The following is a 15,359-nucleotide window of genomic DNA, read 5'->3' as shown; positions in this document are numbered from 1 at the left end:
TTCTTGAGGCACGACGTGCGGAAATAGGAACCTAAGAATAATTGATTTAATTTTTTAACACGTCGCAAGCTAAAATACTCTAATATCAATTAATCCAATACAAAGTCATTCATGAAATTTATTATGTACATAGATTCGGCTATTACTCTTTCTATGCTATATTCGAAAAATGATAATGTTAAGACAATGCAAAACAAGAAACATGGTGCCAATTGATCAAATATAATGTAGATTTAAGGCCTAATAAGCTGTAAAGTTGCCCCTCACTATATTTTGTCAAATTTGCAATGCATGGTCGGATGTCCCTGTATGCGGAGAAGAGAGCTGCTGGCTGTAGAGCTCTCTGTTCTCTGGCTCTTGAAAAAAAAATCCAGAGAGCCCGGAGCCAGCACAGAAAGATCGTATGCCATTACGCATCTTGTTATCCTAGTGTCTTTGCTTTCACTCTACGAGTAACGGGTATAACAAATGAAGTAGAACTCGCTGTTCGCTTATTCATGGTTCAATTTTCTTTTATTTCGTATATATCTATATTTTTGTATACGTGTTTTTTATAAATAAAGTTTGCGAGTATTATACAAAAATATTGTAATTTCATTCCCACTTGAAAAAATTATAGTCAATTAGATGTTATACTGTGAGAATTTATTCGATTTCTCCGGTTAATCCCTTAACGAACAGTTGAAGTCATTTTTAAGACAGTAGCTTAATTTATTTTATTTTTCTTCGGATTTTATATTTTTTTTGCATAATTATCATATTGTTAAATGGCTGCTATCCCAAACTCGAATTACAGTATTCATCATAATGAAAAAACTTCTTATTGCTGATTATTGGGATTCATTTGACCATTGACAATAGGTAAGAAATATGGATGGGCCATTGCTTCGCGAGCTGTGAGTCGGTCAACGTGATCATAGCGTAAAAGTTTATCAAGAAAGTCTAGTGCTTCAGGAGAAACTAGATGTTGGTTATCAGAATGGACAAATCTTTCCCATCGCTTTCTTGAGTGACGCTGTAGAATGTCGTGAAATCTTGGATCGAGGTCAATATTGTATTTATCCAAATATGCGTAGAGCTCTTCGGTGCCCAGCACCTTGGCAATGCGCACCAATTGATCATAGTTGTCATGTCCGTGGAAAAACGGCTCTTTTCGGAATATCATCGACGCCAACATACAACCAAGTGACCACATATCCAGTGAGTAATCATACATCTGGTAATCTACCAGTAATTCGGGACCTTTAAAGTATCTCGAAGCCACGCGAACATTATACTCTTGACCAGGATGATAAAATTCGGCAAGTCCCCAATCTATAAGGCGCAATTTTCGATTTTCGTGATCTATCATAACATTGTGGGGCTTTACATCACGATGCATTATTCCCATGCTGTGGCAGTAGTCAAGTGCCTTAAGAAGCTCAAACAAGTAGTAACGAATCTCATAATCAGTTAATGTTTGGTAAAGTTGCTTGAAATCTGTGTTGTTCACGTGCTCAAAAATCAACGCTGGTGTACGAGAAACTGGATCCTTGACAACGGCTAAAAGTGTTATTATATTTGTTCCTCCACGCAAGTTCTCCAAAATTTTGATTTCACGCTTTATCTTCTTTTTTTTAACAGGTTTCAAAATTTTAACAACGCACTTTTCTGTGGTAGTAATATTAATGGCCTCAAAGACCTCAGAATACTTTCCACGTCCTAATTTTCGGACCAACTGATAATCGTCTTGATTGCCCCAATCAACCACATAATTTTCATAGTCCCAATATTCATCCGGTTTGTGGGCATTGACATCTGTGTACACGCGAGCCGCACTTGGAAGTGTCATATTTCTCAAAAAATCGTTCCTTTCTGCCTCCTTTTTAAAACTTTGTTCGGGTTGTAGCAGTAAGTTTATGTGAGCTGATTCCGATTTCAGTCGGTTGGTAGTCCTAATAATATTATTATTGTACAACAATCTGAAAGTAAAACAAAAACGTATTTAATCAGAAGCTATCGGAAATAGATGTCTACACATCTTCATAGCATAACACACATTCCCTAAACAGTTCAAATATCGTTATATTAGTCACGACGTTAATTTACCACACTTTAGATAGGTATTAAACACAATATCTTATTCGAGGTACATGAAGTTTTACTGTAAAATTTCTTTCTAAATATGCAATTTCTGAAATCATTTGTAGCAGCGCTGCAACTCTCCAAACGATAACAAAACAAAGCTGTTTCGAAATGTTGATCTAAACATAAAGATACTTTTACCTTGATCAGATAAATAAATAATAATAATAATAATTTAGATAATTGTATCTAAGACTGTTAATATTAATAATTTAGATAAATGAAATATTATATATATATATGCTGGATCAGATGCGTACCAAAGAAGCAAGATGAAAAAGAAACATATTAATAATATTTATATATTTTTCTTAACTTGTTAAGGTAGCCTAGCAGGGCCAATTAATTTAGAAAACCGTCCAACTTCACCAATGGTTTTTGTGGCACCCATAATATTTTAAATCAGGATTACTCCTTGAGCATGTATGTACATACGTACTTAAGACCGCCTTAATCTCGGTAACTACGAATGCTAGAATGCAAAATGCTAGAATGCTAATGCTAGAATGCTAAGTGTAACGCGAGTAAAGTAAAGATGAAGCGAGGACAGCAAAGTGTTGTTACCGGTAACCGAGCGGAGTGATCACGGTTACTATAAATTTGGTGGAACGAACAAAATCCTCTGAGCTAGCAAACCAACACCTTCAGTTCAATACAGTTGTTCAGAACTTTTCTACGCCTCACAAGGGTGTAACCCATACTTGAATGGCCAGAAAGATGCAAATTTGGCCCCATGACTTAAAGTTACGATTTGATAGAGCCTTACCAGGTCACAGGTCAGCTACTGGAAATCGCCAAGCCCATTTAAAATTTAAAACTTTTCCAAATAACATTTTTGTCGGTCTCCTCGATTTTGTCAGTAATTTCTAAAACGTTTTACGTTAGTTTCGTGAAATTATTTTATTTGTGCTAAGCATTAGCGTTAAGACTTTTTAAAAACGTAATATACATATATGTACGTATTACCAAATTTAGTACGACCACAACAACATTTGCATACCTGCAGACTGTGCATACTTCGTTAAAATGGCATGGCAAAACACACTTCGGAATAAATGTTTGAATGTTTTTCAGCAACAAAAACACCCACTTTCGGATTCAAGAAGTTAGAGACTTAAGTTGTGTTTAGTTGAAAAGATATTTGGATAAATATCATAACTTAAGATGATCGCCAAAAAGTGTACTACCTTTTTTCACTCGTTGTCTTGTTTTAAAGTCCCGTCTGTGGTAGAAATTAAGGCTAATTTTGCAATTGATGATATTAAACAAAAATACTTCGATATAAAAAAATTGTCACGATCGTATTATGAACGATTTTTCATATGTTGCTGATATAACCTTTGGTATGAAAACGTATTTTACATTTGACTAAAAAAATTCGCTTATTCGGCAAGCTTCTAGGGCTATAAGGGCAATTATAATTTTGATATATCGTGCCCATAAGTCAGTTATAGAATAATAATAATGTATATTGGAAAGTAATTTATATTTCTTGGCAAAAGTTAAAAAACCTCGATATGTGGTGTTTTTGTTTGAAAGACTTTTACACTAATTCTATAATTAGCCAAATGTCTGTCTTACGATTATTTTAATATGTTTTAATTAACATAATTTAGGAAGAATGTGTTGTATCAAATAGGTGCAAAACCAATAAAGTAAGAAGCACAAAGTTGTGGGTTTCTTAATCGTGTGTACTTAATAAATATTTTTGAGCATGAATTTATGAAGTTAAAGAGCAACCAAAAGAGTTTAATGGATGGTTTGCGCCGCCCTTGCAAAAAAGCGAATTTCGCAGACATACATATTTTCCACGCAGACTGTTGGAATTCATACCAATGCACGTGCCTATGTATAAATATGGACAAAAACGTACCCAATTTGTGAAGATTGATTGTTATAAGCTGGCTTGCCAAAGTGTTTTAAAAGACTTCTCCGTCTCGTATGATATCCACAGTGAATGCCGGGTATGCTCCTCACAGTTCTGCACTAATTTATATAATAAGCAGGTATACGTATGAAAATAAATTTTAAATTTGCATTTATGTAAATACATAGATATTTATTAATACATATATTATGCGAATTCATTTACATAAATAAACCCTAGATATATACAAATGTGTATATAAGTTATATATGCATACATAAATCCATATGTATGCAATATGCTATATTTCAATGAATACATTCGCTATTTAACAAAATATTAGTAAAAACTAGTATATACGCCAATGTTAAATATACACACAATTATCATAATGACAACCACTCTAAAGTTCAGCAAAAAATTTAGACGAGTTCACCGGCTTCATGACAGCATGATTCAGAATGGCCACATACCTATTTATGTACATGCATAAAAAATTTCATAGACTTGCCACAACATATATACAATTATTGATATATTTCACTGATTTCATGCTTTTGTGAGAAAACGCTGTAACGCAAAATCCGCATATACATATTTATTTAATGCCAATTAATGACAAGAGTAATAATACTCACGTCCTAGTAAAAAAAAACCAGTGTACGTGGTTACGGAGACAATTTTTCTTATTTTAAGAAGGTTAGCTTAACCGCTGTCTATTTTACTGCATAACAAAATAGTAGGTAGTCAAGATGGATCAAAAAATCATCGTTATGTCAGAAACGATGGAAGTGAAACTGATATTAAAGTCTGTGGTTCGAATTATAGAATCAAAATCGATGTTAAAAATGAGGTTGATAGATTGCAAAAAAGGGCCGTCAAGTCAATTTGTGCAGCACAGCTGAAACGATATCCGAGCTCCAACCACCATTAATTCCAACAGCATTTTTTTTGCAGTGCGCAATGTTTAACATCAACGAATTTTTTTAATAATACTATAGGTATTGCATGCCAATGTATTTTTTTCACGATGATAAAAATATTTTGTTCTATTTTCAACAAAAAATATATATATAATTTTTTTGTCTATACTCGGATGACGCGTTTTCTCGCATCGCCTACACTTCGTCGCTAAATACGATTGTTTCCCATTGCCTTTGAGTCCAAGACATCCGTTCCCGAGCCCATTGCAAACGCTTTTTTTTTTTGACGCAGCCTAAGCAAGGGGTTTTCCTTGGCCTAAGTTATTGAGAATGATACATAAATAATTACAAAACATACTTAACAGAAACCAATATACAATATTTTTTAAATGCAGTCACGTCCATTCTCGCTTGACAATTTTTCCAATTTTTTGCGACCACTCTGAAGCCTAATTTTGTAATGATTGGCGACGACCAGCCTTTACAATTTTGACCAGTTTCCTTTTGTGAAGGGCTGTTATTGCTGATGTTCGGCCTCCATTTGAAATATTATTTTCAATGTTCCTAGTTTTCTTGAACATTTGTATCACCCCAATCACCGAAGATAAATTGAATTGTTTGCTTATTTCAGTTTTTGTCTTCCCATTTTTATAACAATCTCTAATTAATACTCTGATTTCAGTGCACATGTGCTTACCATCGTTGCTCAATTCTGACTGATCTAAAGTAATTATAAACTTTTTTGTTCTTCTGTTGAGATAACGGTAAGTTTGGGTGGCGTTCGAATTAAAAGTGGTCATTATTCTCTTATCCCCAAAATCAACCTTTTGAATAAATTACTCATATATTTGTAGTGATTAAAAATATAGCCAAAATAAATTTACCTTGATTAAATAAATAATAATAATAATTTATATAATTGTATCTAAGACGTTGTTAAAATTAATAATTTAGATAAATTAAATTATTATATATACATTCTGGATCAGATGCGTACCAAAGAAGCAAGAAGAAAACGAAACAATATATTAATAATATTTATATATTTTTCTCAACCTTATAACTTGTAAAAGTAGCTTAGCAAGGCCAATTCATTTCCAAAACTGTCCCACTGCGGAGTGTGCGCAACGTTATTATTAACAATTTTAGCTGATAATTATCGACCAGTAATTCTTCCGAGTGATCGAAACTTTTTATTCCATATTCTAAATTGTGCAATAACGTGTTCTCCGTTTTGTACCCGTTACCTTCATTTTCAAAATTCCCAGAAAGTTGAAAACTCCAGGTGATCATCTCGAAGTTGAAAAAAATTGATTAAAAACAATTTCAATGGTTGCTTATTTTACACGCTGCATTACAAGTAATTAGTATAAGGACGAACTAGGTATTTGTATTATTGGAGTATTTTGTTCTAACTTTTTCTCTGCGTGGAATAAAATATTATGTATACCATTATCAGAGGGTGTTCTTACATGAAAAGATGATGAAGAATTTTACTAAAATTCTGGTAAATAATAAAAAGTTTGCTAAGGAACCTTGACAAGTGTTTAAAAATAACTATTTAAAATCTCCATTCAACGCTTAGAAGTCTAAATTTTCCAAAAAAAGTTCTTTAGTTCTTGTTATATTTACAGACCAATTAATAAAATTCTGTGATATCCAATTCTGCACGCTGCCTTAAAATTTTTCAGTTAAAAGTCTAGATCATTCCAGCCTTTTGCCGATTACGTTACTAGGGAAAATATTGGGGATACCACAGAAAACACTCTTCTTCCAACTTTGGAAATCCAAAATATTCATCCAAAACAAGATTGGCCCATAGCCTGATTCGTATTATCTGAGTTTGAGTCAATAATAAATGAAACAATACAATACAACAATATATACTTATAAAGTTTTCTAACTTTATTCCAGAAAGTAACAACTCTTAGCAGTCAGTTCAATATGGCTTTGAAAATACCTAAAAATCATAACAATGAAGTGTAATATAAATTTTGTACATTTTTGTAAAAGTTTGGTAAGAAATCAACCAGCTACTTATTATATTTATCTGCCCGAATATTATGATAAACACAAAGCTGGGTTGCATAACACAAGGTGTGCTTGAGGTAAGATTATATTATTTATTATTGCTATTTTTTTAGTTTTGGCGCTTAATCGCCAAAAATATCTATTATTCTAATAAAAATGTATCGGTGGACCCGAACACATACATTTTTGATTATGCAGATTGTAGTGAGAACAACATATAAGGCAATACGGGTTTGTTTTCAAATCGTTTCAAAACTAAGAAAAACATTTAGCTCAAGTACATGATTATCGTTTTACGACGAAACCTTTTCTGCTTCCGCTTTCCGTGTCTTCCTTTTCTCGTGTGCTTCGTTGGAAGAGGTTAGTGAGCGGTGTAAATGATCTTTGGAAATCGAATAACTTTCATGTTTATAGTGGTTTATATTGTCTTACAAAGTTTCTGTTTTGTGCGGTGATGTTACTATAAATCTTATTTATTTGTTTTATATTTCAGGAGTCGAAATGGGCCGACGACCAGCTAGATGGTAAGCAAATCCGTCATTTTGTATGAACTGGCTCTTTAGTAAACTCTAATTTCATCCAGCTACCGCTATTGCAAAAACAAGCCGTACCCTAAATCTCGGTTTTGTCGTGGTGTGCCTGACCCCAAAATTCGTATATTTGATTTGGGAAGGAAAAAAGCTACAGTTGAGGATTTTCCCCTGTGCGTTCATTTGGTTTCTGATGAATACGAACAGCTGAGTAGCGAAGCTCTAGAAGCTGGACGCATTTGTTGCAACAAGTACTTGGTAAAGTACTGCGGTAAGGACCAGTTCCACATCAGAATGCGCCTGCATCCATTCCACGTCATTCGCATCAACAAAATGTTGTCGTGCGCTGGAGCTGATAGGTAAATAATAGCTCACGCCTGTGTAAACTACTGAATTCTTATGACCTCTTTGCCACTTTTAATAGGCTTCAAACTGGAATGCGAGGAGCGTTTGGAAAACCTCAGGGCACGGTTGCTCGAGTTCGTATTGGTCAACCCATTATGTCTGTCCGCTCTAGCGATCGTTACAAGGCTCAAGTTATTGAAGCTTTGCGGCGTGCTAAGTTTAAGTTCCCTGGACGTCAGAAGGCAAGTAATAAAGCATAGTGTCCTAAGTAAATAAACTCTTAGTCAGCAGTGTAGAGTGAGCATAGTATTTAACCAAATAGTATATTAACCCATTTTTTTTAACATCGAAGTTTGAACAAACCACATGGAAAATTTGTTATCGCTTTTGTTTCATATCATGGACGAGGCTATTTTAATATCGACACCATTTATTTGTTGGGAATGAGCTAAAAATAATATTACAAGCGAACCAAAATTAGTATCTTATAATTCATAACTATATATTTTATTTACAAGATACGGGAACAAGTGTTGAATCCTAAGCTTCTTATTTCCGTTAAAATTGCATATACATACTTGACAAATTTTTTGAGTAACGTCGAAATCGTCGTTAACTACGACAAAGATTTAAGGATTGCTGGTGTAACTCACAAGCCCCTCGAAAAAATTGGGCGCATTTCGCGAAGGATAAGAAGGAAAAATGTGGAAATTTCCGCGCTTGTCGAGCATACAAGCTGATAACCACTTTCTTTATTTTTCCATAGGGACGTTAAATATATGCTAAACTTTTGCAGTGAGTAAAAAAAGCCTTTCGTTCCATTAGTTACATTTGTGTAAATTTTTACTCTTCGGTGCTCACGAATTTAAGATAGTTTGCGGAAATTCAAATAAGAGTTTTATGTGTACGAAAAGAAAACAGATTTTGTAAAACAATGTTTTGTTTTTAAATATATTTTTAGATCTACGTTTCAAAGAAGTGGGGATTCACCAAATACGAACGTGAGCGTTATGAAGAACTTCGCGATGACAACCGCCTGGAGCAAGATGGTTGCAATGTGAAATACCGCCCAGAGCATGGCCCGATTGCCGCATGGGAAAAAGCTCAGCGTGATGTTTATGCTTAATAACACATTGAAATAAAATGTCACTTGAAGTTTCGTAATTCAGAAACAATATACAAATCATTTCCTGAGCACATATATAAATGCGTTGCCTTTTGGTAGGAAGCTAACTTTATCATTTCGCAGCAGCAGATTTGCTTTCGTAAGTTTTATAAGATTCTTTTAAAGGTAATACGGGCCCGACTAGAAAGGGTATTCCTTTTTTTTAGTTTCTATTGCGTTTCTATATACAATTTTATACACATTTCTACGATATCAAACAACGACACGAGTGTAGATATTCCGAAAAATTGTATTACCAATTAATTAGGAGTTTATTCTTCGAGTTACTAATTTCTTTCAATCCAATCCCATCAATTAAAGACAGTTTCAAAATATACGAGCGTGAGCTACATTTCGAGTTGTCAGTCTACTGAGAAGAAAGCTTGGAACTCAAACCGGGTGCTAAAGAAGTATACAACATAAAACAACTTAAATTGTATTTTAAGCATACACACAATGTTGCAATATAAATTCCTATTTGATTGCATACCTCTTCAAACAAACACAAATATTATAATTTAGTGGAACGTTTGCGGGCTCTTATCAAGCTCTGTATTAATTTCGGCGGTTCGGGGGGAGATTTCAAAGCGTGCCTCGCTCGGGGAAAACTCCTGAAAGTATTGTATGGTAACTATGCTATAGCATTGGATTTGTTACAAAACTAATTTGCCAATAGTTTGGTATTTCAGGCACTCATTTTTGACATTCTGGGGCCAATGGCAGTAGTTCAGTTTCAATGCTTCGTGAGTTGTCGGATTCGCGATCTAAATGAAATGGGCGGAACAAATTGCTGGATGCATCATCCAAGTACTTTATCAAATGCTGGATCCGGCGAGTTGGACGAGATGGGAGGAGCATCTTTAAGAATTCAATTCCCAACTTGGGTATCCACATCATTGTTCTGGAGCAGCGATGCAGAATATGGAGTTCGCCATGGCAAGCAATGCGCCAGGCAATCTGTTGGTTAGTAACAAAAAATCTGATTTGCGTAAGTCCGCCCTTCTTAAAATGATTCTGGGCATTAAATATATATTTGCCAGAGCTTTTAGAACCTGACCCCAGTGTATTCGACTTAGTGTAAATTGCCTCAAGACTGGGCAAATGAGGCAGTGCAACTCCAGCAATTGCCGTGCATGCGAATCGAAGCACCACACCCTGCTTTACCTAGGAAACTTGGCCTCGTTTGTAACTGTGGCTCAATTACAACTCGAAATGAAACAAATGCACCGGGTTAAGCAAACAGTTAAGAAGCATTTGATTCGACCTCCGAATAAGCCAGAGGCCACTAGGCATCGGATAATGAGACAAAGACGAGTACAACGACCAAAAAGAGAATTAAGTGCTACAACTACCAGGAGTTGGGACATATATTGAGTCAGTGCCCAATGCCGCAAAACGCCACAGATGTAGGACATGCAATAAAGTTCATCCGCACACGAAAACTCCAGTAAGCCGGAAGCGTCCCTACGTGAAAGTGGAGCAGTAAGCTACGGCCATTGTTTTTTGAAAACTATTATAGGAAGAGACAAGTTATGCAAGGCCTTTCTGAGCACGTGTAGTAAATGCACCCTTGTCTGCAAATCAGTTTCAGATTGGATAGAAGCTATGAGTGCAAAACAAAATATGTTGAAGGGAAACGTCCGTTATACGAAATTTTTACATTGATTTGGCGATCGACGGAATATAAGTCACAGCGCAAATATATTCCGTTATATACGAAGGCATCGACAAAACCGACATCGTTGAATCTAACATCGTATTTAAAGGCAACCAAGTGGATTTGCAGTTTCCATGCCGCGTAGCTGAGCCTAAACGTGAAACAAAATGGTTGAGGATTTCTTCCATCATGATTATTAAAAAGTAGACTTCGAATTAAGCGAATGTGGCTTATTGTTATGCATCGATAAATTTTAATGACACCATCAGTTTTATAAGACATCAGTTACACGCCAGAGGTCTTAGGCCACGAGAAATAAAGACAAACGCCATAGTAAAATTTCCGAACCCAAAGAGCATCACCGAAGTCCGCAAATTCCTAGCAGCAAATTTCGAAAATTCGTTCCTGGCTATTCACTCATCGCCGAACTGCTAAACTACTCCGCAAATATATAAAGTTCGGATAGGTCAGATCAGTAAGACGCATTCAATGACTGAAAACAGATCCTTCTTACAGACGCTAGCTCGAGCGTCCTTGCTAGTGTCATGCTGCAGTTGGATAACGACCAGCTGCTACCAATCGCATACTCTAGTTGGTCCACAACGTATTTCGAAAGCAATAAGAAAAGCTACTAACTAGAAGCACTCGCCGTTGTATATTCGTTGGAAAGCCTTAAATATTATATTTATGGCAATCACAGATTCCAGCGCATTACGTACAACGACGGAAAATCGCAAATTCATCACAAGATTAGCACGGTGGGGGCTACGCATCATGTGGACGCGCTGAGCCGAGCTCCATATGAACCAGCTTACGAGATGAACACCGCTGACTTAAAAATATCCATGACAAAAATCGATGAGGCTATGCAGCATTCAACTTCAAGATGAAACAATTCGCAGTATTGTAGAACAATTACAGTTCGCAAGCAAGATGGAAATCGATGACTATGTAAAATCGAAGGGGGATGCTTATATGCTTGTGCCGAAACAACTCAGATTTCACTTCCTTAACGAATGTCACGATAAAGCCAGACTCGTGGGTACGGACAAAACGATTGGCTGCGCATTCAACAAACAACCTGGAGGAAACGCGAAGGAGACTATAACTACGTCGAAATTAAGTCTATACTATTTGAAACGATTCATGTGGATTATTTGGTTTGGATCTCACGATTCAATACCATTAAAAGTCGATTTACTCGTCCGATAAGCACAAGCCCTGATACCGCATTCCAGTCGACGACGAAGACTGCTAAATTTCAATTAGGAAGGGCCAGCTGTAAAACGATAAATACTTCTTATGTTGAACCATAACGATAAGTCACACAAGGTATATGTTACTCATGTTAGGCCGTATCGAGGCCCAACGATGAATAAGAAGTTTGTACACTGGAGAATAACATTTCAATCGGCATCGACACGCCACGTTCTGTTCAGTGGCCATGCGGTCCAAAGCTTATTTTGCTTTAACGACGACTTATCCAGACAACTTATAAATTAAGCAAAACGCGTTATGAACCAACGACTGCACTTACACTCTTCAGAGTCTAGCCTTTCCTTTAGAATCTGATGGTTTCGATGTGTTTCTCCTATGATTTGTTTTAAGTTGACCCATGTTGCCACGCCTACTCTTTTCGATATTTTTCATATTTTTATTTGTCTTGTAAATTTGTATCGACTTGCAAAATACTTTTTGACATGTCCATTCTAATTGGCCTAACACCGCTCAAAACTGCCACGTCCACATTGTTGAAATATTCATTGTTGAAATATTCAATGTCCACAATCCAGATTGGTAGTGTTGCTTCTCTTTCTTTATGCTTGCTTTATTTTTCCACTTGACCGCAAAGGGTTGTACCCTTTTAAAAAATAAAGACGACTCTGTTTTGATAAGCTACTTTTATAAGTTATAAGGTTGAGAAAAATGCATTTTCATGCCATTTTAATTTATTATTAATATATTGATTCTTTTTCTTCTTGCTTCTTTGGTACGCTACATTATTAATTTTAACAAAGTTTTAGATACAATTTTCGCGTTGGAAAATGAACCTTTAAATGATTATTTATTTGATCAAGGGGAAAGTCTCATTATCTTTAGATCAATATTTCGAACGAAATAACTTTGTTTTGTTTTTGTTTGGAGAGTTCCAATGCTGCTAGATGAAGGAAGAAGTATTACCTACAAATGATTTCAGAAATTGCATATTTAGAGAGAAATTTTACAGTATAGCTTTACTTACCTCTGATAAGATATTTTGTTTAATACCTAATTAAAGTGTGGTTTCAGACTAAAGTAGCTTTATTTTAGTATTTTACAGAGGATTCCTCCGGCGATCGCCGTCTGCTGAGCGTTGTTGCTCCTGCGACGCCTTGCCTTCTTTGACCTGTGTGTCCTTGACAACGGACTACATGCCTGCTTAGGTTTTATAACCAGGCGGCAATTATTTTAGAAGCAGTCAACATAAGTATCCATAGTTTTTATGTTAAATGTACTACAAGTAGTGTTGTGTCGTTCGTGAACGAACGAACTAAATTGAACTATTCACCAAACTGAACGAACGAACTAGGTCTGCCTTTATAGTTCAATATAGTTCGATAGTTCAATTTAGTTCACTTAGTTCAATATAGTTCACTTAGTTCACGTCGTTCATTTTGATCTCTTACCCTGATCGTTCGTTCGTTGTTCACTTAGTTCGATAGGTCGGTCTGAGTTCACTTAGTTCGATAGGTTGGTCTGAGTTCACTTAGTTCGATAGGTTGGTCTTAGTTCATTTAGTTCGAAAGTTCGCTTACCGAATAAGCTGATTAATTTTCGCATACATTTAAAACTACGGTTTACAAGTTTGTGCGTATCTATGGCTTCAAAACGAAAGCATAGCAAAGTTTGGAATTTCTTTGATTCAGTGGATGAGAAGAGTGCTAAATGCAAATACTGCAAAACTGTGCTTAGTGTGGCTGGTGGATCGCAAGGAAACTTATCGCGTCACCTTAAAAATAAGCACCCAGCAGCTTTGGAGGAAACAAAGCGCCAAACCAATGAAAGCCGACAGGAAGCAAATGTAAACATAATATTTTGATTTATTCATTTAAGTAGGCTTACTAAATTCTTGATTTCTTTTAACATAGACTCCTCAGATAATTGGACCCCAACAGCAAGTAATAACTTCGTTCATTCAACGACCACCGGCTGCCGGGAAAGCTGAGAAAATTGATAGGCAACTAGTTCGTATGATTGGAAAAGGTCATCATGCATTGCGAATTGTAGAAGAGCCTGATTTCAAGCAGCTCATAGATGATGTGTCTAATTGCCCCGGATACAAGATGCCCACTCGAAAAACGCTGTCCAACGTGCTTCTTCCAAAGCTTCGGGACGAAATTGTTGGTAGCGTCAAAGAAAAAATGGAGCTGGCATCTGCAGTTTGTTTGACAACGGATTGTTGGACCTCTCTTGCAAATGAAAGTTATATTGCTGTTACAGCTCATTTTATTGAGAGTGAGGCAACTGTTATGAGCTCACATATGATTGCATGCGAGGCATTCGTTGAGCAGCACAGTGGTCAAAATCTGTGCGCATTTTTACAAAAAATAGCAGAAAGATGGAGTATAGAGAACAAAATATCTGCTGTGGTTTCCGATAATGCTGCAAAAATTGTCAATGCCATTAAAACAGGAAATTGGCCACATATACCATGTTTTGCACATAGCTTGAACCTAATTGTGCAAAAAGGACTCCGCGAAATCAGCGTTGTACAAAACAAAGTCAAATTCATTGTGGAGTTTTTCAATCGTAGCACTTTCGGCCTTAAGAAGCTGAAGACAACTCAAACCCAATTGAACTTGCCCGATCTCAAATTGATTCAAGATGTGTCAACTCGTTGGAATTCAACTTTTAAAATGCTAGAAAGGCTTGTTGTGTTGAAAGATGCTCTTATATTAACACTTTCTACTCTGCGTTCTGAATTAAACTTATCTCAGAATGAGTGGGCGATAGTAGAAGAGTTACTGCCTATATTAAAACCATTCATGGAGGTAACAGAAGAAATATCAGCAGAAAAGAATGTAACCCTTTCAAAGGTTATAGTTCTTGCGATTTTGCTACAGAACTGTTTGAATAACAAAACGCCTAAGGATAAATGTGTTTCTGCACTTGTTGCAGTTCTAAAAGCTGAGATGAATCGACGATTTTGCAAGCTGGAAAGTAACGAACTCTACGCAGAGAGTAACATTTTAGATCCTCGATTTAAAGGTCGTTGGTTCAAGTCAAAAGAAGAATACGAAAAAGCTGTTTGTAATCTTAAAAGGAAAGTAACTCCAATTCGTCTCAACAGCGAAAATTATGAATTCGAATCACCTGCGTTTGAAACTAATTCAGCCAATCAGAGTTCGGTTTGGTGTGATTTTGACAGTGAGTTCAAGAACACGACAAAGGCTGCAAACACTACCGGTTCTGCCGAGAAAGAGATGGAAAAATACCTCGAAGAGGAATTTCTACCGAGGATTGCTGCCCCTTTGGTTTGGTGGGAACAAAGAAAGAAATTGTATCCGCATCTATATTCTTACAGAATTAAGCGACTATGCCTTATGGCTACATCAGTTCCTTGCGAACGCCTATTTTCAAGTGCTGGGGAAATCATCCGAAAAAGACGGATGCTACTAAAACCTAATAAAGTGGAAAATCTAATGTTCCTTCATAGCAACATGTAGATGGATCACAG

The 15,359-nt window shown here is 36.0% G+C and overlaps 3 protein-coding genes across 7 annotated transcripts; 2 read left to right on the top strand and 1 right to left on the bottom strand.

Moving 5' to 3' along the window:
- Window positions 1-623: 623 nt before the first annotated feature.
- On the bottom strand, window positions 624-5,017 carry LOC6739677 (casein kinase II subunit alpha). Of its 4 annotated transcripts, none has more exons than XM_016174397.3 (2): window positions 4,630-4,756; window positions 624-1,961 (listed from the first exon to the last, which is right to left on the bottom strand). In XM_016174397.3, the coding sequence occupies exon 2, from the start codon at window positions 1,829-1,831 to the stop codon at window positions 821-823; it is 1,011 nt and encodes a 336-aa protein (XP_016033044.1). In that variant the 5' UTR covers window positions 1,832-1,961; window positions 4,630-4,756; the 3' UTR covers window positions 624-820. The 4 variants fall into 4 exon arrangements, 3 of the variants coding, with proteins under 3 accessions (XP_016033044.1, XP_044778785.1, XP_016033042.1); XM_044922850.1 differs by lacking the exon at window positions 4,630-4,756 and adding an exon at window positions 3,998-4,110; XM_016174395.3 differs by lacking the exon at window positions 4,630-4,756 and adding an exon at window positions 3,312-3,446.
- Window positions 5,018-7,189: 2,172 nt separating this feature from the next.
- LOC6739171 (60S ribosomal protein L10) lies at window positions 7,190-9,019 on the top strand. Its single transcript, XM_016169057.3, has 5 exons — window positions 7,190-7,305; window positions 7,439-7,469; window positions 7,529-7,834; window positions 7,900-8,062; window positions 8,782-9,019. The coding sequence occupies exons 1-5, from the start codon at window positions 7,227-7,229 to the stop codon at window positions 8,944-8,946; spliced, it is 744 nt and encodes a 247-aa protein (XP_016033041.2). The 5' UTR covers window positions 7,190-7,226; the 3' UTR covers window positions 8,947-9,019.
- Window positions 9,020-13,499: 4,480 nt separating this feature from the next.
- Window positions 13,500-15,359, top strand: LOC120284850 (E3 SUMO-protein ligase ZBED1-like). Of its 2 annotated transcripts, XM_039294400.2 has the most exons (3): window positions 13,500-13,703; window positions 13,771-13,774; window positions 13,844-15,359. In XM_039294400.2, the coding sequence occupies exons 1-3, from the start codon at window positions 13,500-13,502 to the stop codon at window positions 15,346-15,348; spliced, it is 1,713 nt and encodes a 570-aa protein (XP_039150334.1). In that variant the 3' UTR covers window positions 15,349-15,359. The 2 variants fall into 2 exon arrangements, with proteins under 2 accessions (XP_039150334.1, XP_039150333.1); XM_039294399.2 differs by having other exon boundaries at window positions 13,771-15,359.

Source organism: Drosophila simulans, chromosome 3L, assembly GCF_016746395.2.
Source record: "Drosophila simulans strain w501 chromosome 3L, Prin_Dsim_3.1, whole genome shotgun sequence".
NCBI lineage: Eukaryota > Metazoa > Arthropoda > Insecta > Diptera > Drosophilidae > Drosophila > Drosophila simulans.
This window is presented reverse-complemented; position numbering and strand designations above follow the sequence as displayed.

Bases quoted from the DNA above. Each gene is read 5' to 3' on its own strand.
- LOC6739677 (XM_016174397.3), bottom strand. From the start codon at position 1,831: ATGACACTTCCAAGTGCGGCTCGCGTGTACACAGATGTCAATGCCCAC.
- LOC6739171 (XM_016169057.3), top strand. From the start codon at position 7,227: ATGATTATCGTTTTACGACGAAACCTTTTCTGCTTCCGCTTTCCGTGT. The intron at 7,835-7,899 runs GTAAATAATAGC...CACTTTTAATAG, and splicing joins TCGTGCGCTGGAGCTGATAG to GCTTCAAACTGGAATGCGAG. The intron at 8,063-8,781 runs GCAAGTAATAAA...ATATATTTTTAG, and splicing joins AGTTCCCTGGACGTCAGAAG to ATCTACGTTTCAAAGAAGTG.
- LOC120284850 (XM_039294399.2), top strand. From the start codon at position 13,500: ATGGCTTCAAAACGAAAGCATAGCAAAGTTTGGAATTTCTTTGATTCA. The intron at 13,704-13,770 runs GTAAACATAATA...CTTTTAACATAG, and splicing joins AAAGCCGACAGGAAGCAAAT to ACTCCTCAGATAATTGGACC.